This window comes from Trichechus manatus, unplaced genomic scaffold, assembly GCF_000243295.1.
Source record: "Trichechus manatus latirostris isolate Lorelei unplaced genomic scaffold, TriManLat1.0 scaffold00174, whole genome shotgun sequence".
Classification (NCBI taxonomy): domain Eukaryota; kingdom Metazoa; phylum Chordata; class Mammalia; order Sirenia; family Trichechidae; genus Trichechus; species Trichechus manatus.
The window spans coordinates 1,038,682-1,062,140 of record NW_004444110.1 but is presented as its reverse complement, the minus strand read 5'-3'; the positions used below and the strand labels follow the sequence as shown (position 1 = coordinate 1,062,140).

General features: G+C 34.3%; 1 protein-coding gene across 10 annotated transcripts in view; it reads right to left on the bottom strand.

Annotated features, from left to right (window-relative positions):
* BLTP1 (bridge-like lipid transfer protein family member 1) overlaps positions 1–23,459 on the bottom strand; it is a 249,850-nt gene that overhangs the window by 116,619 nt on the left and 109,772 nt on the right. For all 10 annotated transcript variants that reach the window (XM_023741142.1, XM_023741148.1, XM_023741141.1 and 7 more), the window contains 13 exons: positions 21,728–21,856; positions 20,869–20,988; positions 19,876–20,156; positions 14,687–14,937; positions 11,592–11,850; positions 9,565–10,402; positions 7,019–7,089; positions 6,357–6,530; positions 5,412–5,532; positions 4,218–4,364; positions 3,679–3,806; positions 3,135–3,334; positions 357–554 (listed from right to left, as the gene is read on the bottom strand). In XM_023741142.1, coding sequence (XP_023596910.1) covers positions 357–554; positions 3,135–3,334; positions 3,679–3,806; positions 4,218–4,364; positions 5,412–5,532; positions 6,357–6,530; positions 7,019–7,089; positions 9,565–10,402; positions 11,592–11,850; positions 14,687–14,937; positions 19,876–20,156; positions 20,869–20,988; positions 21,728–21,856 — 2,917 coding nt within the window. The remainder of the gene's footprint in view (positions 1–356; positions 555–3,134; positions 3,335–3,678; positions 3,807–4,217; positions 4,365–5,411; positions 5,533–6,356; positions 6,531–7,018; positions 7,090–9,564; positions 10,403–11,591; positions 11,851–14,686; positions 14,938–19,875; positions 20,157–20,868; positions 20,989–21,727; positions 21,857–23,459) is intronic.

The following is a 23,459-nucleotide window of genomic DNA, read 5'->3' as shown; positions in this document are numbered from 1 at the left end:
TCTATTTCTGCGTGTGTGTGTGTGTGTGTGTGTGTGTGTGTGTGTGTGTAGGAATTTTTTCTGAATCACAAATTTCTTTTTTCAGGCAATCAGGTTTGGTATGTCTGGATGCCCTGACTAGCTCTAATCACACAATGGAGGGAAAGTTTCACTTACACAAGTGCGATGGGGGCAACCACCCTGATAAATGATCTCAGGTACTACACTTTCTACTTGAATATGATGTTTTAGGTCACTGAAAGTCACAATAAGGGAATGAGCTGAAATACTTCTTCGTTCAAAATATTTCAGCAATATGGTGTCAATGTGTCCTCCACTTAAGCAGAATTTAACAACAACAACAACAAAATGCTTACCTTTTATGGTTAGACTTTCAAGTCCACATTCAAACATTATCCAACCCCATTTTTCTTGGCTGGGACCTATTCGAGTTACATCTGGAACAGCCTGATGATCAGTTTCATCCACAAAAGTAAACTCATCCAACTCTTCAAGGGTAAACAAAACTTTGGACTTCTCAAAAGGAATAGCAGTGATGGCACAGGTACCAATGTCTATTATCATAAGAGAGCAAAATGGCCATTTTAAAGATAGAAGTTTACATACTAAAAAAAAGAAAATTCAAACATTTAACACTGGTTGTCTTTGTTGGTGTTATGTATTGTTGAGTCAGTTTCGACTCATAATGACTCCATGTGACAGAGTAAAACTGTCCCATAGGGTTTTCTAGGCTGTAATCTTTACAGAAGCAGAACACCAGGTCTTCCTCCCATGGAGCCGCTGGTAGGTTCGAACCGCCTACCTTACAGTTAGCAGCCAAGCACTTAACCACCGTGCCACCAGTGGTTGTCTTAAGAATATATATTACTATTCTGTCAAAAAGACAGAAAAATAAAAGAAACAAATGAATCAACTTCTAAAATAATGCTGCCCTCTGTCTTACTACTTTAAAAGTGCCTGAAGTTTCTTAATTGTGTTGAAGCAAGAGGGAGAAAAGAAGGCTCCCTAATTAACAAATAATTGCTCAATGGTAGTATGAATTCATTCCTAGAAGATTAGAGAGTACTCTTAAAATCTGAAGTTAAAAAGCTCCTGAATAATTCAGCTTCACAATAAACTAGCTTTAAAAACTTTCTCATCATTTTATAAAATAAAAAATTATTTTAATTAATTACCAAACCACAGGAAAAAAACATCATTTGCTAGGGAAATTACAGCTTTGACTAAAAGACTACTGCATGCTAACAAATTTTATGTAAGTAGAATTCATCACAGGCACTGCCATGATTCCACTGCTTATAGATGCAATATGGAAAGTAACATCCTGATTGCATGGGAAAGGTTTTATTTCATCTCACTTTTTTTTTCATTTCTTCCTCTGAAGGCAGCTAATGAATATAGAAAAGCAGAAAGAAGATAAAGATCACATGTAATTTTACCACCCAGAGATAACGTCTATTTACATTTGAAGTAAATTTTCTTTCTAGTCCTTTAGAGATCATTTGCAAACCCATCTTTGGTTCTCACTTCTCATATAATCATTTTTAATGTAACCATGACAACTTCCTCAGATCATTTAAAATTCTTCAAAGATATTATTTTAATTGCTATGTAACATTCCATTATATAAAAATATCCTACTTCACATTTATGATTAGAAAGTCTTGCCTAATCAGAGAGTAAAGATTCACCATATTTTCCTATGATTTTCTCATTATTTAATACTTTTATATTTAAGTCTTCAACCCCATGAACTTATTCTGATGTATGGTATAAGGTGAGGATTTAACTTGAATTTTATTTAAATTTCGTGAATAGGTAATACACTCACATAGATCAAAGTTCCAAAAAGTATCAAAGGATATGCAATGAAAAGCCTCTAACACTATACCCAGCCACCAGCCCCCCATCCTACAGGTAAAAAATATCATTAGATTCTTGGTTATCCTTTCACAGACACCTTATTTACATATAAGCAAAGACATTTATATTTCTTGCTTTCCCCCCATTTTTACAGAAATTTCTACCTTGGAATTTCAATGACAGTTTATCTTTGAAGAGAACTTTTTCTGAACGATGTGCCTTTCAAAATTATTCAAGGTATTGCTTATGGTCTGCCCAACACCCAAGTGCAAACTGATTACTGGTGCCAAATGCAGAGCCAAGAAAATTCTTTTGATGCTAAAGCCATGTGTATTCTGCACCAGCTTTAGAGCGACAGGTCTGAGGTGGTCATGCAAAGTCTCTTTATTTGGAATCCTCAGGTCAAATGCTTTGGCTTCAAACACAAGGATGGTGAAATAACCCTTGAGAAAATCACAGCAGTTGCACAGACCCAAAATGCAAACAAGAATCATGTAACCCCCAAACTGCAAAATACAGTCAGCAAATTCAAGGAAATCTTTGATTCATTCAGCAAGTAACTGAGCACTTGTTACACGGTAAACACTGGGGCTGCTGGGGACAAGCAGTATATCACACAGGCTTGGTCACTTGTGCCACACAGAGACTCTAGCATAGCAGTCATCATAAATAGGACTAACAAACTCAATTTTTTCTGAACTGAATCTCTGACAGTCTGAGTTCATTTAAGTCTCTAAATGAGAACAGCACTGAACAGAGTTGAAAATACTGAAGTGGGATTCAGTGTCTCTTCTCTCACCTCACCAAGGACTTTAAGAGAGATGGCCGTGTCTCTCCCTTTTACTGCTGCTTCTATATTTTACAGACATGATTATCTGGCTTTGATTAATTTGCAATTAATTCTTTTTAATAACGTTTTATAAACAACAATCTAAAATAGTGAGAAAGACTATTAAGATCATGCTTTCTCTGTTCTATGATGCGTAAGCAGATATCATTTAAAAAAAAAAAAAAAACTCATGGGAGAGAGAAGAAATCCCTAACGTGGGGCCAGACCACTTACTTTCTTACCAAAGTTTACCTTCTGTTTTGTGTAGAATGTGAGAAGTACTTAAATATTATGTGTTCAATATATGTAGAAATACCTTTCCTTTTTCTTATGAAACGTGCAAATTGTGGCAATATTCAAAGGAAAAAATAATCTTTCCTTTTGCAAAATCTTCTTAACTTTTTTCATGGCAAAGAAAAACATATTTTTTGTAGAATCATACCTGTTGTATCAAGACCCCTCAGTTGACCATGAACTCGATGAATGTTTAACTTGGCCGCAATTTCTTTGCCTTTTTCCGCTCCAGCATTCGATCTGAGAGAGCCAGATGACTGAGGCTGCATCTTAGTAGCGTGGGCATACCTATCGAAATTTGACGTTCTACCAGGTTCTGCACTGTTTGAAGTCTCTTCAACCACACCTCTTAATAAAAGAAGAAAAAGAGTATGATAGTTAATATGTAAATAATATAATTCAGTACAAACACTTGACTGATAAGTGGGTTTAACTTTTTAAAAAATAATTGTACTATTTTAAATGAATATATTAATAACAAATTTTTCAATGTTAAAGAAAAATGTTATGAATAAAGACAGAACAAACTTTTAAAAATTTCATTTCCTAATCTACAGGTGAGATTTGAAATTGCAATACCACTACTCAGTTTTAGCATTGGAGTTCTCAGAAACGTTATTAAGAAGGTGCTCAAGGCTTGTTTTTGTATCCAGCAAGATAATAATAACTCAAATTAATAAAATCTTTCTTACCTGTTCATACGAACTTGTGTAGCAATTCTATCAAAACACAATGCTACTAGGGAAACGTGAGTCACACTTCTACTAGGAGCTGTAGCTGGAGATTCTTCCACTGAGGCTTGTAACAAACATAAATTTACCTAACACACAAAATGTCACAAATTCAGTTGAAATACTGCATAAAATGTCACAAGTGTCAGAGCTGAAAATGTGAAGTTATCACTTCTACAGAAGATATATAAAAACATAAAAAATTACTATTAGAAATATATTTATGTGTTTGAAAATGAAAACAAAGCTTATAAATATAGACTTGCATAAAATAATCATAATTAAGATTCTTACTGGATGATACGGAACATTTTGCTAAGTATTACCAAATTTTTTGTTTAAGTAGTTTAGTTCTTAACACTAGATCATCCAGGGAAAACAAAATAAAGCAAAATTTTAATATTACAAACTATTCCATCACCATTCAGTTTAGTAAATGCAGAGGATATAACCACCAAAATATTTTCTTTGTTCAAAAAAATTACAAAAAAAATTGTTACCTTTGGTATGCTAACATTAGCCTGAAGACCTTTAATTGTCACATTATCTTGCTTCATTGTAAGATTTGTCTGTGCTTGTCCTTGGTTAGTAGTTCCTAAAGTTGGGTGCTCTGTTTTTGTTCCTCTAACATCTTGTTTGGAAGATAACTAAAAACAGTCAAAGTGGAATTAATATTTAACAGATCTTTCATGATTTTCACATCATCTGCAACAGCAACTTTCTCATTTACTGTGCCCCTCTATACCCATCTATGTGCTAGCTGCCATCTGGGGTAGCACTTCCAACCTTAAAGCTCAAACCTTAGAAAAGTTAGGAAGTACTCTGGTGGCTTCAGGGCTGAGAAGTATTACATATTAAAGTGAAATCAGCCTACAGAGAAAGAAACAGCAAAAATGGTAATAATAATAATTAAAAGCACTTTTTAGGATCACTAAATTCTACATCTTGAAAGCAGACTTGGTTTCTGATAATAGGCTCCTTGCTGGCTGCAATATTTTCAAATTTCTTTTTATTTGCAACTTCCTTGCCCTAACTATCTGTCACATGACATGCCTATATATTTTGAATAACTGTTATGAATAAAAATATTCAGCTTTACTTTTTACCACTCTTCTGTCCCTAGTTCAAATATGATCAGATAAATTTCAAAGTCAAATGGAGAATCACCTGAAGGACACCAGGATACAACTGCTAAGGAACTGGCTTCAGGGCTAAAACTACACATAAGTAGAATATTACACATTAGGAGGCAGTGACTTCACTCATTTAGATGAAAAAGAAATAATCTCAAAAATAGTAAGCTATAAGTCAACTAATCAAAGAGGAAAAGTAAAAAATACTAAGCAGCTTTGCTTTCTTAGAAAATGAAAGTACCAGCCCTTTAGGATACATTAGGATTCTTTACTCATTCACTTTAAGAAAGGCTTAGAATTAAACTATCTTCAAAATACAAATTATAAAAACAAAAAGTTACATTTTAACAAGTATTTTTATCACTATATAATCCATAATTCAATTACATATGCTACCTTTTATGGAGCCAGTGACATATAAAGACTATTTAGAACATGTCCATGTATTCCAGTTTAACTTGCTAATAAAATTTTGATACATTCAAGTTTTTTCAAGTTTGTATATTCTGTATACATGAAGAATACACAATTTGCCATGCCCATTAAATAAAAAATCCTTACATTTTCTGAGAAGGTAGTCTTGCTATTTTGGACAGCTTCCCTGAGGACTTTAGCATGAAGATCGTCTACAATTGCAGCTGGATGCCAGTTACTAGCACAATGAACCATTGCTTCAATGTATCTGAGGGAAGTAAAAACAGTAATCGAAGACATTAAATATCACTTTAATACTATGACCTAGCTTATCTAAACATATCAATAACATTTAGTACCATTTAGATATTGGCAACAATTATTTTGTATGGAAATGAGAATGCTTAAAATACATTTTTAGAAATTAAACAAAGTAAACATTTCTGATTTTATCCCCCCCACACCTCAAAATCAAGTGTTCTAGCTTGGGCAATGGTCTTTTCTTGTATGATCCCTGAAGATTATTTTCTATGGTCTTCATTATACTTTATTTGTATGACATCTCATATAATATAGAATATTAACAACATAAATTATCACCGAAAACTATGCATCTTTGCAGTAAAAGCAGTAATTTTATAAAAGCTGTTTTTTATTGACTCCCTTCTCCTCTGAACTCCTTCAGCACTTACTGTTCATCATACAACTTTGCACTCCATGATGTTCCATTTTAGTTTCATTCATGTTAGTTTTTTCTTTCTAGACAAATTATAAACCCCTTACAGAACAGAGTATTTATTACTTCCCCTTTATCAACTAGACAGTAGTAAGAATATGAAACATCAAAACTCATTCCTGGATATTTGTCCATTTTAGGCTCATCAACCCAAAAGTAAAAAACAGAAAAGATTATCAAAATATAATTATTTTAGACTGAAAAAGTCATCAATGATATCCAACTTAAGAATAGACCTTTTAAAACATATTTCCATTTTTATTCACTCTAAACAGCCATCATCAATATTCTTCTATATGAATACGACACTTACGATTTTATAAAACAGTAGTTATATTTTTAGACAAAATTTATACCTGTCTAAAGCTTCAGCCACCAGGGGAGTAAGAACAATATCCACAGTTCCTTTAACTTCAACTATGGCTGTTGTCCTGGTCTGGAAGACTGGCTGATCCAGGGTCCATTCCTCGGTTAATGTTTCATCATCTGTATTATCAACGGCTTTCTTTTCCAGAGGAGTATATGGTGTACTATATAATTTCACAAGCAAAGTATATATCAAAAAGACCATGACAAAGAGTAAAAGGTGGGGCTTCCTTAAGACGGGGGACCACTTAAACCTACACTAATTTCAACTAAAAGTTTCGTGGAACTGAATAGGTATTTTATGTCCCAAATACTTTTCAAAGACAGACCAAATGAGGTATTAAAACATAAAACTGTTCAAAGATGGTTTGTGCATAGAATAAGAAAAAAATTATTTGACACATTTCCTTGATGGAACTTTTCCAAATTATGAAAAATCTGTCCAGATTTCTTGTTAGCTCCCCATTTTGATATGCCGAGTGCTACTGACTGCTTATAAATGTTGCCAAAGTCATGACAGACAGAAGAGCTAAATCACTCTGGGTAATTTATTCTTAAAGTCTGTACTCAGGCAAAGAACGAATATTTCATAAATTCTACATATTTCATAATCAAGAAAAAGAGACTGTAAAAGTATATTATTTTTACTTACTTTGAAGTTGATCCTGAAAGTTGCATTCCTCTGTCTAGCAAAGAATTAGCTGTGAGCCCCTGTTTGATAACCTAGAGTAATATAAAATGTTATTTATAGTCTAGAATTTTAATATTAATTAGTTTTCAGATTGTATGTTATCTACAAGATATTTATGAGCATTGAATTTACCTTGCTAAAATGACTGATAGACAAAAAGAGAAAATCACAGAAACATTTAATAGGCAATTTCATTTTGTTTCTTCAGACAAATGGCAGGGCAGGGTTGTGAAGGTTGAGGAATGAGAATAAAAGACTATAATTGAAGTTTAAAAGCAAGTGCTTCAAATATTTTTCCTCCAGAGATCCTTTTAAATTCAGCTGTTCTTAAGCTAATTTTTGAGGCTACAGTTTTCCCCTAGCATAGTCAACTTTTAAGTCGGAAAGAGATGACCCAGAGAAATATTAAATTGCTAGGAAAAGTTAGACTTCTATTTTATATCCATAAAAGATAAGAAAATAAATGATATACTTGAATAAGCAACTGAACTTTTATAAATGCTGATTAATTGGTTAAAAAACACAAAAACCCACTGCCGTCGAATCGATTCCAACTCATAGTGACCCTATAGGACAGGGTAGAACTGCCCCATAGGATTTCTGAGGAACAGCTGGTGGATTCGAACTACCAACGTTTTGGTTAGCAGCCGTAGCTCTTAACCACTGTGCCAACAGGGCTTAATTGGTTATTTAAATTTAATGAAGTAAATTTCTTACCTCCTATGTTCTATTTTTGAAGTCATCAAAGATATAAATTTCTTGACCTATCTTTTACAGAGATTTGACTACCTAACTAGAAAGACTTACTGTAAAATAATACTAAAATAATTCTAACCTCTCAGGTACTATGCTGCACAACTAGTACCATTTAATTTTATACTAGAAAATTCATATGCTGACATATTTCTACATGGAATAAGAAGAACATTTTAAAATTCTGGCATGGGCCAGTCATCTTGGGTAAGATGTGAAATGGGCATAACCTTAAAAACAAAATTTTGCAACTGTCACTGATATTTCTTCTTACTTCAATACATATGAAACATCTATATATATCAGAGGATATTCAACTCAATTTATCACATTTCTATCATTACTGCTACATCTTATGTCCAAGAGCCTGTCATCTCACGCAGACTGCCGCAACAGCCTCCTAAGTGATCACCCCACTTCCTCTCTTGTACTTCCACTTGGTAGTCAAAGTACATGAGGTCACATCACATTTTCTTAAAGCTCTCGAGTTTCCTAGTGAAATTAAAATAAAACTTCAAACTCCTGATACCATGGCCTATAAATCCTGAGTAATCTAACCCTGTTTAGGTCTCCCGCTTTATCATGAACAACTCTCCCAACTCGCTCACTAGGATTTAGGCACTCTGGCCTCTTTCCCAACTTAGGGCTTTGCCTGGAATGGAGTGCTCCCAGCTCCTCTCATCTTCATTCCTCCTTATTCTTCAAGTTTCAGCTTAAATATTACTTTCTCAAATAGATCTTCCATGTCAATACAATCTAGGCAACTCCCCCCCACCCCATTATTCTCTATTCCTGTATCATTTTATTATCTTCGTTAAGACTCTTCTCAATTTATAATCATCTACTTATCTGTTTGGAGCCCTGGCCACACAGTGGTTAAGAGCTACGGCTGCTAACCAAAAGGCTGGCAGTTTGAATCCACCAGCTGCTCCCTGGAAACCCTATGGGACAGTTCTACTCTGTCCTACAGGGTCGCTATGAGTCAGAATCGACTCAAAAGCAACGAATTTTGGTTATTTTTTGTACATCGAATGCCTGGCACAAAGAAGTATACAATACCTCAATAAAGAATGATTGGCTAAATGAGCATTTAGATACTTTAAATATGTATATGTATACATACATATGTACATACCACATAATATGCCTGAATATTGTTCATCGGTTCCGTAAGATTTTTTATGTTTAATTTTCTCCTTTTACACTGTAAAAATTTCTATGATTTTAATAAATAAACTTTTTGTATTGGTTATTATCACTAAATTTACTCTGACGTGTTTTCAGCTTGCCTAAAAAGCCGTTTACAGAATGCATGACAGAAACAGACAATAACCACACCAATACTAAACAGTAAGATCTCAAATGTCAAGTGAGTGGAATTGGGTTTGCAAGAAAACAGCTACAGAGTAGTAGAAAGAACATAAATTACTAAAAAAGATTTCAAGATTTTATTTTTAAGACAAAATATGAATTTCACAGAGAGACCTGATCTTAACATGGCAGTATAATGTAGACACACATTATAAGTTAATAAATTAGGTTAACATAGTGACAATGAGGTCTTAAACCATTCTTCAATCTGATACGCTTAAATTTGTAACACTCATCAATAACCCTAAGACCTACTGTAATACATGAAGCCATGATTTCAAAAACACTATGTTTCAAAAAGGTAACGAAATACCAGTTAGAGTAATTAAAAATCCACTTTCCTAAATAATCATATCAGTGGAAACTAATGACTTGGTTTATACCTTAAAAGTTGGAACAGCAAGCTGTTCACATGATGATGAACTTTCTTCACTGGTTGGTGTATCCAGATCGAGGGGACGGTGCAAGGAGGATTTAGAGGTTCTTTTGTTGGTTGGGTGCTTAACTGACCAATTAATTACCTGGAACTGAGTAAGGTAAGTCTGATAACAACTCATCATGGGTTGCTGAGAAGTAATCTGTTCACTTTCTACCGTTTTCTCACCTTCTACAACATACAGATGTTCTATAATGTCATCCTCTCCACCTAATGCAGAAACAAATGACGCCTGCGAAGGGTGAGTTTTGAACGGCAGAGTTCGGGAATCCTGACTGCTTTCTCCATGGCCAGTAAGTGGTCCTTCTACACTGTGATATATGGAACCCCTACTGTAGTCAATCTGCTGGGTCTGCTTTTTCTTCTTTTTTCTGCCTGGATAAGTTCCTGGGCCTTCATCACTGCTAATGGGCTCAAATTCTTCGGCTGCAGAAAAGTAGGCTTCACTATCAGCCATCGACATGCTGGAATCCATTGATCGATATTGATGAAATGAATTAGAGTCTGCTGATGGTGTGTATGGGAATGAACCAAAACTTCTTCTTTGCTTCGGTGAGTCTAGTACATTCTCATCACTGCGGGAGACGTCACTACTAAATTGGACTCCAACTGTAACAGGCTGTTTGTCACCATAAAAAGCAGCAGTAAGACTCTTGGTGCTTCCAAGTCGGGTGGAACATACAGAGGCTTGCCGTTTCAAGGGAGATCTAAGAGGAGACTGACCTACTGACTTATCCTGAGGATTAGGAGACACAGGGCTGTTTCCTGAAACTTCTGTAGGAATACTAAAACAGAAAGAAAACCTGTTACCATTTTCTGTACATCATATAATTTAATCTAACTATAAATAGAAGCATCTATAAAATCCTCCTAGTAATTTTAACAATTTTTTTTCCAGTGAAAGAAAAATCTAAAAATTTACAATATCCATAACAAAGTAGCAAAACAGCACAATATATGCTCATATCCTGTAGAGTTAAAAAAAATGAGGCCGCTTACAATAAAAACGTAAAGAAACTTGGTGTATAATCTTCTATCTATAACCCATGGACACTAATATATTTGTATGATTTTTTCCATATCCTTTAAAAACTTGTCCAGAAAAATATACCAAGGGCCTTTGGGTAAATGAGAGGGATGGCAGGAGAGGAAGAAGTCACATACTCCCAGTATTTCTGATTTCAGCAGAAATACAGTGGTGCCATCTACTGAGGCAGAACAAGTTGGGAATGAAAGGCGTGAGGTCATGTTTTGTATGTTGAGCTTGAGGCCTCCATGAAACATCAAGTGGGTATATCAAGTAGGTAGCTGAGCTTATGGGGACAAAGGTCTTAGCTGAAGTTTTATATTTAAAAGATGTTGGCTACAGATCATAATTGAAGCCAGACAGTCATTGAGGCTGTCTAGGGAAATAGCATAGAATGAGTGGAGAAAGGGGTGCAGAACAGAGTCTTGAGGGATCACAACATTTAACAAATGGTTAGCTGTAAGAAGAAGAGAAAGAAGAAAGAGAAGAAAAAATGCAGGACATGGCAATGGAGACTAAGAAGGAAAAGCAAAGGAGGTGGGAGGAAAACTGGAAATGCGCTGTCAAGCTAAGAGGAAAGTGTGTTTCAAGAAACAGAGTAGTCAACTATAAAGGGCTAAAAATGAAGACCAAAAAGTATCCACCAGAGAGGGGGGATAACATGTGAATGTTAACAATCTATCATTCTGAGCGGCAGGATGACAAGAAACGTTTATTTTCCGGGCACTTTTCTATATTTTCCTAATATCTGAAATCAGAATATAAATTACCTTTATAATCAGAAAAACAACAGCAAATTGACATTATTTAAAAATATGGGAGTAGATGAAGAAAAATATTTCTAAAGTGGGACAGTGGAGGAGAAAGAAGTGTTTCTTGCCACAAGTGTAAACAACTAAAATCCTACTACAATCAGTGAAGTTTTCTAAACCTAACTGAATACTAACCTTCCTTGGCCATCATCTCTTTTCGTACCATGTAAGAACTCTTTTTGAACCAAATGGTCATCAGCAACAGAAGAAGGACTTTCCTTTTCACTGGCCAGTAAAGGCTGCACGGCACTACAGCTACTGTTCTCTTCTGAGGAAGAGGATGAGCTATGAGATCGTAATGGTACTTGAAGACTAAGGTGCTGAGTTTTTCTCTCTGCTTCTATTCCCACTGACTTATTTTCCCATTCTTTCTTTTTCATGCCATTCACATGACCTAAACAAACAAAGAGTGGGTTAACATAAAATTTCCAAGGCAAATTTTGAAAAATGACTACTCAATTTCTTTTGATTCCCTATTTTTAAGTATAATCATTTTTCAAAAGGCACAAGAATCTAATTCACACAGCAATATGTTAAACATCATAGAAAAACATCTACGTTTAAGTACGGATCCAGAGTCCATGCTTAGTAAATTCTTATCTTTTTTAACCTTTTATCTGAAAATTTCCAAACTTACAGAAAAATTTCAAGAACAGTACAAATAATACCATAAATTTTTTACTCAGGTTTACCTATTTTAAAAATTTTGCCCCATTTGTTCTATTTATATATAATGTACATAACACTTTCTGAACCATCTGAGAGTAAGTTGCAGGTATTATGGCCTTTTTACCCTAGATAATTAAATGCTTATTTCCTAAAAATAAAATCTAATTACTGTATGGTTACTAACTTTAGTAAATTTACTAATCGTAATATTTAATCTATCATGTATTTTCCAATTTTCTCAATTGACTCAATAATGTCCTTTAACAAAAGCATATGCCCCCTCCAGTACAGGATTCAACCTAGGATCATGCATACATTTGGTTGTCATGTCTTTTTATCTTTAATGTTACGGAAACACTGTAGCATTTCCTCAGTCTTTGTCTTTTATGACATGAACATTTTTCAACAACATGGGACCCTCCCCCCACTTTTTTAAAGAATGTTTCTCGTTTTGGTTTATCTGTTGTTTCCTCATCATTGTACTCAGGTTATCCTGGTTAGAATACTGTATAACTAATATCGTATCCTTCTCAAGGTATCACATCTAGAGGCATGCAAGGAATGTATTTTAAAGAATAGTGTTTCTCGAACCTGGCTATGTTCAAAACCACTAGTGATTAAAAATATATATATACACACTATCCATTAAATCAGAATCTCTGGGGGTGGGGTTGGAACCTTTTTTTAAAACTGTCCAAGAGTTATTTATATATTTTTATTGTGGATTGAATGCAATTCCTCCATCATATACACTAAAATATAAGTTAAATGAGGACAGAGATTGTATCAGTTTTGATTCACAGATGTATTTCCAGTGCCTACAACAATGCCTGGCACAGAGAAAACTCACTAAATTTTTGTTACTGTTGTTTTAAATGAATAAATAAATGACTATTCAGCTAAATAGAGCACCAATGTTTCAGGGTTTTACAAGAGCCTTGTGAGTATTATGTAAATTTGGCAGGAATATAAAAATAAAGTTCTATAGCTGGCTAGATCCAAGGAACAATCCCTGCCCAACTCCCCTCACACTCCTAGCCCCAGTCGTCCCCAGTGTTACCCAAGTAAGGGCAAAGGGGATCTTCCAGCAAACAAGTTAGTGTTCACTGACATTCCAAGCAGACCCTCAGTTCTACCATATGCCCTCCTTGATTCTATCCTGACACTGTACAATATCTATACTCAGCTCCTGGCAGAGAACAATCAGAAAGTCAGAGACTTAGCAAAGGACTAATTCTAATCTTTCCTGACAAAAATTTATGGCAATTACAACTCACTCCTGAGGGAATCACCAGGAGGTAGAGACACTCTGTATTATGCACTGTAAGAATTATAATGTCTTTGCTTTGCTCAACATTAGAGAGGGAGTTTACTATCATTCCCCCTCTTTTTCACACCATGTATAAATCCCCTGTAGATTTCCTTCCTTAGAGTTGGTGATATTTAAATTTTTGATATGCAGATTAGAAAATCAAGCAAAGTCTTTGTAATTAGTGCATGCTTATATATTAATATTCACTGAAAAATCATTTAAACAGGAATTTGGCATATGTACTTCTGCTCTTTTCTCCAAGAGCTCCCAGACATGGGAAATCAATCTAATAAGCTCTTAAAGCTAAAACTATTTCTTTCATATCTTTCTTTGCCTACCAACAAAAGGTAGAGCTAAGTTAATGTTTTCAAGTATAAGCAGTGAACAGTGCACGTAATTGTAAGAACACACAACTCAGAAACCCAAAGGAAACGTGACTTCTGAAGTCTTGAGAGAAATGACACTAAACCAAAAAAAAAAACAAACCCGTTGTCGTCGAGTCGATTCCAACTCATAGCAACCCTACAGGACAGAGTACAACTGCCCCATAGAGTTTCCAAGGAGCACTTGGTGGATTCGAACTGCCGACCTTTTGGTGAGCAGCCGTAGCTCTTAACCACTATGCCATCAGGGTTTCCAGAAATGATACTACATAAATCTAAATTTAATATATTTAAAGCCATCATTCACTGCTCATACCAAGCTAGTATATTTATTTGCAAAGTTATCCTAGATGGACTAAGGAAGGGCCAGATTTCTCTTGTTGATATGCTCCATTTCACTGACAATAAAAATAGTCATTACAAAATATCGCAACAACAATTGGTAACATGTGGGCTGGTATTATAAATATCACTACTGATAAGTCTATAAAAAGTAAGCTGGTAAAACAACTTTACCTTGAAACACAGCTATTTCTAAGTATATGCTAAATGATGGGTTATAAGAAAATAATGATATATAAGGAAATACTTAAAATAAGCTTGGCTAAGAAGGTCAACCATGTCCACAACAGGAGATCGGAAGAGTAGACCTACTTTTGCCTGTATAATTCTGAAAAACTCACTAATCTTACTTGGCTTTAGCTAAGTCACCTGCAAAACAAAGGTGAATTACACTGAACCTACCCACAAGACTGTTCAAAACATTAATTGGGTTGAACAAAGTGACACTGAACTTCTTTCAGAATGGTGTAGGGATGAAGATAATGAAAGATTACTACAAGTGACAAAATAACACATTTTATTACCATCTATAATTTTAGGAATTTCTTTAGTAATAATCCATTCTCCAGGCTGAAGCAGAGACTGTCCATAACACATATCAGACTCGGCACTTGTACTTGAAAATGCAGAGCTACTGGAAGGTGTCAACTCTTCAAGTCTGAAGAAATCGAGGCCAGTGATTGTGCCACCAAAGAATCTGCAGCCACCAAGGCAACCACACTTGTTCCTACACCTCTTATTCTTCAGAGTATCATCTGGCCACAAAAACCATAACCTAAATAGAACCCCAAACAAAACAAAGACACCAACAGAAGACTCATTAAGAAATAAAACAACTTTTTGGCAGATAATGAACTAAATGTAAGTTAATTATTAATCTTTTTTAAAGACAAGGTAAACACACAAAGGTTTATTTCTACCGTGATATATCTTTTTAATCATTTTACCTTTCTGAAAAAAAAAAAAAGTCTTACCAAGGTGAGATGTAAATACGTAGGAACAATGATAATAATAATAAAGATACAATATACACAGACGTAAAAACAAAAAGTTAGAAGAAGTAAACATGAAAATCAGACAGTTAAACCCAGTTTAAAAACAGTAAATATTTTCAAAAAAACTAAAACTTTAAGACATTAATTTACAAGTAGATTAAACTATTAGTATGTATTATGCTTAATAGATAACATTATTTTAGCATTTCAGAGGATATTTCATTGACAAATTTAATGCACCAAAATATTATAAATATGGGGCAACTAAGAAATTGTCTATCAATGAAACCAAAATAATATACTATTCTACATTCTAGAGAAAAAAGTTACCCAGTTTCACTTCCTTACAATAAGGACTACAAATGAGATATTAACAATAAAGACAATGGTAGAGAATGTCTGTAAAATTCTTCAGGCTCTGTGCAAGTGACCCACATATGAATTTTTCAGTCTTTATTAACCCCTTTCTTTCTTAAAAAAATATTAAATAATACAAAAACAATTATTAAATCTCAAAGCTGTATCTTTATTCCTTTTTTGTCTTAAATAATGAAGCCACCTTCTATTAACAGTCCATTTTTTCCAGCATTTTCATGTGTATTACCTCTCTCAGGGAGATGGGACAGATATTACTACCTTCATTTTACATTTATTCATTTAACAAAAAGTTACTGAACATCTCTATTATGTGCTCAGTATCATGCTAGGCAAAACTGATATGGTCTTTATCCATATGAAGTTAACAGTAGAGAGGCAAAGACAGGTCTTATCCAAGAAAATAATATCTACTCATAAATTGTATTAAGTACTATGAGGTAAAGAACAGGAAGTTGTGACAAAGAAAACAGGGAATCTTTAAGGAGGTAATATTTATGGGAAAGATAAGATGGAATGAGTATATCAAGTTAGAGGTGGAACATCAGTTTAGAGAAGACAGAAGCAGAAATATGTAAAAAGGCCTTGAGGGAGAGAGTCTGAGGTATTATTTCAATTAGATAATTACCAATTTCAAATCACTTCTCTATTTTAAAGAATCAAGACTTAGCCATTCAGCAACAATATTTTTAAGCACTATCAAAATAAAGGGCCCTGTATACTTCATAGAATTCTTTACTTTGTGCAGCAAAAAGTTCAGTAGAAAGTATGGCTTTGGAGTCAGCAAGACCTAGGTTCAAATTCCAGCTGTGCCACTTAACTAGCTCTAGAACTTTAGGCAACATCTCTGAGTCTGTTTCCTCATTTATAAAATGATAGTGGAAAAAGTATAAAATGCTGTGAAAAAGCAGTTTGGGGCTTAAGAGAAAAAATGTGTTATTGAATGTAAATACATTCCTTCCATATTAGTTACTATATAAACAGTCATATGAATGATTAAGATTAAATTGTGGACTTCTGGTTAAGCACAGAATATTGAACATCGAAGAAAAAGGATTGTTGTGAGGATTAAGTGATATAACGTATGTAAAGCAACTGATGCAAAATCTGAAATACAGTCCAAATTACACAACAAATGTTAGTTCCCCTTCCTTGACTTTATATACAGGCAGTCCCTGGGTTACAAATGAGATCCGTCCCTAACTGCGTCTTTAAGTCTTTAAGTCAAATTTGTAGGTAAATTGGAACAGATGCATATGGTTTTTACTTAGCCTTACTTCAGTGCAGGAAAAGGCTCGAAGCCTTTTCAGTGACTTAAAAGCTGCACATGCAGCAAGTGAAGGGGATTGTGAGGAAGAATTCATTTCGAGTGGGGGCTAGTTCAATCATTTCACAGTGAGGGCAAATTTACATAATGTTAAAGGACAAACACGTGTTTGCCATAAATCCGATGTTCATCACCCAGGGACTACCTGTAATCCCAGGCAGTTGTTCTCAAACGTGCATCAGCATCACCTGGAGGGCTTGTTTAACGACGGAGTGCTGCGCTCCCCCCACCGAGTTTCTGATTAAGTAGGTCTGGGAAGGGCCTGATGATGTGAATTTCTAACACTCTCCCAGGAGATGCTGATGCTGGAAGCTCTGGGACTACACTTTTAAGAAACACTAATCTAATGAAACTAATGGCTTATGAGTCAGGTAGCTTTTCCAGTAACATCAGGAATGAATATATCTTTCCAAAAAAACTCCTAGAAATCAAAGATTAAGCAGCCAAAGCTGAAGATCATGTAGGGAGATGCAATCCGCCACGGGCCCTAGGCATCCTGGCATGTTCTTGCTGGGTATGCCCAGAATGCAAGGCTCTGACCACCCTTTACCTAGGCCATTTCTCAGGGCATGTTTGCCGCTGGCAACCTTGAGGGATGAGGAAGTATCTCAGCCTAGGAAAGAACTAGCTTGCTTCTACTTACTATACAAGCAGTAGATTCCCTTAGCTCAATGTTCCTCTCCTGGAACACAAGTTACTGTGTGCGCAGGCATGCATCCCTTTGTGTCACCCACACGAGATTTTGGGATAGGGTTGCCAGATTTAGCAAATAAAAATACAAATAAAAATGAGTACGTCCTATGCAATATTCAGTTAGAATTAACTTGAAGGCAATGGGTTTGGAATTATGCAATATTTGGCACATACTTATACAACATTAGTTTTTGCTTATCTGAAATTCAAATTTAACTAGAAATCTTATATTTTACCCAAACCTACTTGAGAGGCACGGAAAACCTACGCGAACATATACGAAGCTCTGGCTACTGTTTTTGCTTTGAGTAGTTCTTTGTTTCTACCCAGGAGTCTTGTATCTTCTGCCAACAGGCTAACTTGTTAGCTTAAAGTAGGACAAAATCCCCTACTCTTCACAATTCTCAACAAACCAGAGCATTGAAAACAACTTAAGTGAGCCATGTGGAGCAACCTGAGCCACCTCCTTAGCTTCGTTAGCACCTTGCTCTACTACCTGAACTAATTAGACACAGGCATTTTGTTTACATTAACTGGCTACCTGAGCAGTAATTAACTAAGAAATCCAAGTTTTTCCTTAAAACAATATTCTCCAAACATGAGCTTTCATACTCAGATTTACAAAATGTCAAGTCTTAAATTAATTTAGAAGATTAATATAATCTCAACAGGATTTTTTTCTAACCTGCAAAAATAATCCTAATGTTTCTTTAGGAAAATAAACCGATGAAACTACCTACACATTTTGTGCAATGTGAAATTGAACATGTACTAAGTATAATTTATTTTTCTCTGTATTTGGATAGATAGTTGCAAAAAATCTATTTAGAGCTTTACCTAGATTCATACACACAAACACACACAATCCAGATGGATTTGAGTTTTATGCTAAGGAAAAAATAAAACACAACAGAAATCCAAAAGATGCCATCTGATTTCTAGCAAGAGAAGCATTTTCTAAAAGTAGTAGGAAAAATATCACAAAGGGAAAGACTAACATATTTGAATACATAAGAATTAAAATGTGTACATAAGAATAAAAAAATTAAAAGATGAAAAAATTTGAAAATATTTGCAATAGGGATCACAAAAAGGATAATAATCTATACAGAGCTCTTAAAAATTGGTGAGAAAAACACCAAAGTTCAATAGATAAATGCATATAGAACATAAATAGGCAATTCACAAATGAGGAAATCAAAACATAAATATATGAAAAAAGTATTAATCTCAGAAATAAAGAAATGCAAAATGAAACAAAGAGATACCACCTTTAAGTTATTATAAAACACTCAAAAGGTAGCAAAGGTCCAGTGAGACGGGGCTCTCTTAAAAAGCCATTGGATATATAAACTGAAGTAACCTTTCTGGGAAGTAATTTGGAAATGCATTATCAAAATTCTCAATCTGTAACCTAGTAAAACTCCCTTTTAGGAAACTATTTAAAAGAAATAATCATAAAGTATGGGAAAAGATTTTATGTGCAAAGATGCTCCTCTACTATTATTTATAATAGCAAATTTAGAAATAATCTAAAAATTTAATATAAGGTTAATGATTACGTAAAGCATGGTTTATCCTTCTAGTGGAGTATTATCATTTGTTTAAAAGAATTATAAAATAGTCAATCGTGGGTAGATGCTTAGGATATGAATTTAATGAAAACATGTAGAATTAAAAAATGTAAATACAGGATGATCTCAAATATAAGAAAAATATATTAAAAATAACAAATAAATATGATGAAACCGTGTGAATGGATTAAACAATTATCTTCCTTTGTTTCTTGATAGTTCCCTGTATTTTTACAGTAAGCACATATTTTAAGAGGCAGGGATAATCATTTCTTAAGGATCAATGGATACAGGTCTATGTGTTCTCAGTCTTCCCTGCAGTTCCAAAGCCCCACAAAAGGAATTTTGCAGAGTACATGGTGGTAGCAATGGTGAGTTCTAGCAATGATGAATTGGAAGTGGAGAGCTAGAGTGAGTGAGAAAGCATAACATTTGCTTTATAAAATGTTTTCTGGGGATGAGTACTTTAAACTTGTTTCAGTGTTGACATATATATATAGTGTATGCTTACCAACACATCAGAAAACAATGTTATTTCCAGCAACCACACCATCACCAGAGCAGAGATATATGATGGGTTTACTTAAATATCAAGTCTTTACATATCCCATGAGATGTAGCAGCACAATCATATTGAGCCTTTATTTGAAATGTTCTTATTCCACTCCTAATAGCAGAATTTCCTCTATAATTATCTAGATTTACCGTCTTAACCTGTGACTGGTGCCATTCTTAAAATTGTCACCTACCTCTTAGTTCTGGCATCATGAATTTCTAAGAAATGTCTTTGAGCCTCATGTTTAGAATGATGATCAGCAGCTAATGCAATGTCGACAGTAATAAGTCCTAAATTGGCTGACCCAGCTTCAAGCCAATAGGCCCTCCGCAGCACTGCAGGCTGAAGTCCGACTCTGCAATTGTTTAATTGCTCGATGTACTGTCTCACTTGAAAATCCTGAATTGCAGCACTTATTCCTTCCCCAACCGACTGATTGTGCAGATTACAGTTTGCAACCCGAATTGCACCCATCTAAAGTTGAATGAAGAAAAGGAAACAAAATGTAATTTCTGCATTTTTAAGCAGCTTAGAATAAACTACAGAATAGGTGGCTCATTTCATAAAGAGGTAAAGGTAAGCAGAAGAAGGGCAGAAGGGAGAGAAAAAGAAATGAAAATGGAAAAGGAAAAAGGAAAGGCAAAAAGGGGAAAGACTAAGGGAAAAAGAAAGGAGGGAAACCGAAAAGACAAATGCAACAACAGAATACAAATAATTAAACATTTAATAAGAAACAGGAAGATAAAAGGAAAAGTCCAACAGAGAAGGAGGAAAGAAAAGTTAGATGGGCAGTATGAGATCACAGAAACGTAACAAGATTTTAAACAACAACCCATAAAGCAGAGGTGGCAAACGTTTTCAGAAGCCAAGCAGGAAATATAAATGCATACGATCTGAAGGCATTCAAAATCAAATCTTTTAAAAACACTACCACTTTACAACCTTGCCATACAACCTACTAGTTTATAATCTTGCCATAAAGCAATGTTCTAATAATTCCATTAGAGTAAAAAAGTAACAGTATGCTTAAAAAAAAAAAAAAATACTGGAAGAGAACATAGGTGAGTAAAAAATAGCCATCTCCTAAAATTTTGTAACATTCAATGAGAATGCAAACTAATATAAATGTGTGTTATATTTCAGGAAACGGAGGTTTGGTTTAGTAAAAGAGAAGAACTACATTTACCTTTATATTTGTAGCACAGCCATGCTCCACAACATAAATATCACCTCCATCTACTGCTAAACGAGTCATTGTGTATTTCAAATCATCTGAAGTTGGACAAGGCCCAGAAACACAACTCAACTAAAATGAAAAGGAATTGATCATTGCCAAGTTATTTTGATACCTGTGTATGCCTATTTATTTATTTAAACAAACAAAATTCTCGTTACATGTATATATTATATTTAAAAATCAGTAGGTTACATTTTATTTTTTTATAATAGCAAATGCAATCATCAGCAATTAAAGAGCTAATAATTGGAAAACTAATCATAAGTAACCAGGTAATCATTTTCATTCAAAATGGTTGATATAATCGACAGAATACATACATTAATTTGTTACTGAAACACAAAATGAATAGTAAAGGTTGTGATTTTGATAAGTAAGCAATGTCACAATATAGGAGAACAGGCATGTCCCAGAGTGGTCTGCAAACCATGTCATGTAAGGAATTTAACCTTTCCCTTGCTTAAATTTCCAAATCTTCCATATAAATCTACAGCCATATCCTAAGGAGTTAGTATACTAATGCATAAGACATGAGTGTTAATAGTATAAATGTAAGAGGTAAGATACAACTTTTTATAGTATCTCCATTTATCTCTGAATGTATATATGTTTTATTGATTACCTCATATTTTAAACATTTACAATAACTGGCTAAGAATTTGCAAAATAATTTTATTAAAGAAAAAAAAGGAACTGTACTGTTTACTTTCTGGCTATGTGCATTTGACTTAAAGCTGAGATCTCAAATAATCTTTCATTTTTAAAAATTCATGTATGTTTATAATACGGCTAACATTTGCTGAAGTACCTTGGATTCACAGAACCGACGATCAATTCCATGCTGACATATTATTACTGATTTTGGTCTTTCCAGTTCATATTCCCGACATACCACATGAAAAACAAATGTCTGTCCCCACTCCAAGAGGCTTGCCAGCTACAAATAAGCAGTGACAGGGTGACAACACTGTCAGCATTTTAAACAAGTGTTCAGAGTTCAAAAGCTTAACAAGAATATTAACACAGCTTGAAGGCACCCAAAAACTGTCTTGTACCTGCTGCTACATAATCTACTTGTTGTTAGCCAACATCCTGATTCTTCTACCTTGACATCATTTATAAGCTTCTGTTACTTTTCACTTGTGAAGGATGAAATGTACTACCAAAATGAAAGCTCATTTCGACTGAAATATTCCACTTTAGCAGCTTCTAAAGCAAATACTTTTCTTCAAGGTTATGTCTTTCCTTTTTTAAGACTAATTAGAATCCACTGAACAGAAAAGCCTCTAAAATTCTCTACCTAGTGATAAACCAAGTTTTACTATGAATTTTTTTAGTATCTAATTATCATACCGAGCTACAGTTTTGGAAAACTAGGTATTGTGATGATTAAAGGACAATTTATTTATAAATGTAGATTTGTAAATAAATGTAATCTTACATAACCATATATCAATTCTTAAATAATCAAATCTTGAGGAAAAAAACCTTAATTTTGTAATCGATTAGAGCTGTTAACAATAAAAACATTGAGGGATGATTATACATGATTATCCCTCCAAGAAGTACATAATTTAAACTCTTGGAAAACATGAATTTCATCTTCAAAACATACAAAGAATGGAATAAACATTAACAGCACTTATGGAAACAACAATGCCAAGACTCTAGTGAAGAAAGAGAAATATTTCATCTTCTAACAGGGCAATTTATAAACACACAAGATTCTAGCATGCCTTAAGAGTAAAGGAATTGTATCCAGTCTTACAGGAGCAGCATGCTTTAATTACTTCTTAGGGAACAAGCTGCTTTGTTATGTTTCAGTTTTTACTTGTATATTTAGGGACAGGAGAAGGGGGATAATAAGGAGAGAATAGTTCTGATGCCAGTGAGTATTAAATATTTGGTTCCATCCATTTTTATACACTCCATTATACATTCCAATGTGATACTGAAATGTCATTCAAGTCACAAATATCTTCTTCTCTGAATCTCATTCATTTTCCTACTGTTTCTAGAATCTTAATTTTTGCTGCCCTCTGAAAATTTCTTTCAGGGATACAAGGTCCCTGGATTTTTTATTTACCTTCTTGTTGCTACTACCTACCACTAATTTATATGTGTTTGGTATCTACTCTGCAACTTTTTATAAAAATTGGGTATGTACATTTCTAACACGTTCCAGTTTTTTGAAATGCCAAGATAAGCATTCATATTATCATAAATATATGACTCAACAGGTGAAATGTAATAATAATAATAATAATGTAATAATAATAATAACAACCAAATTTCAATAGTCCATTTCTAGAACTAAATAATCCTCAAGGCTTCTGATAAAGTTGGAGGGGACAGTGATCCAAGAGGATCAGTAAATTCATTTTTTCTTTTTTTTAAATCAGATGTCACATCACTAACAGCAGGTATAAAAGATGTTATCTTGCTTTGGGGGATGACAAGTATTCTACCTTAGCACCGTAAGTTGTTGTATGCTCTTGAGTCAATTCCAACTCCCAGTGACCCTACAGCACAGAGCAGAA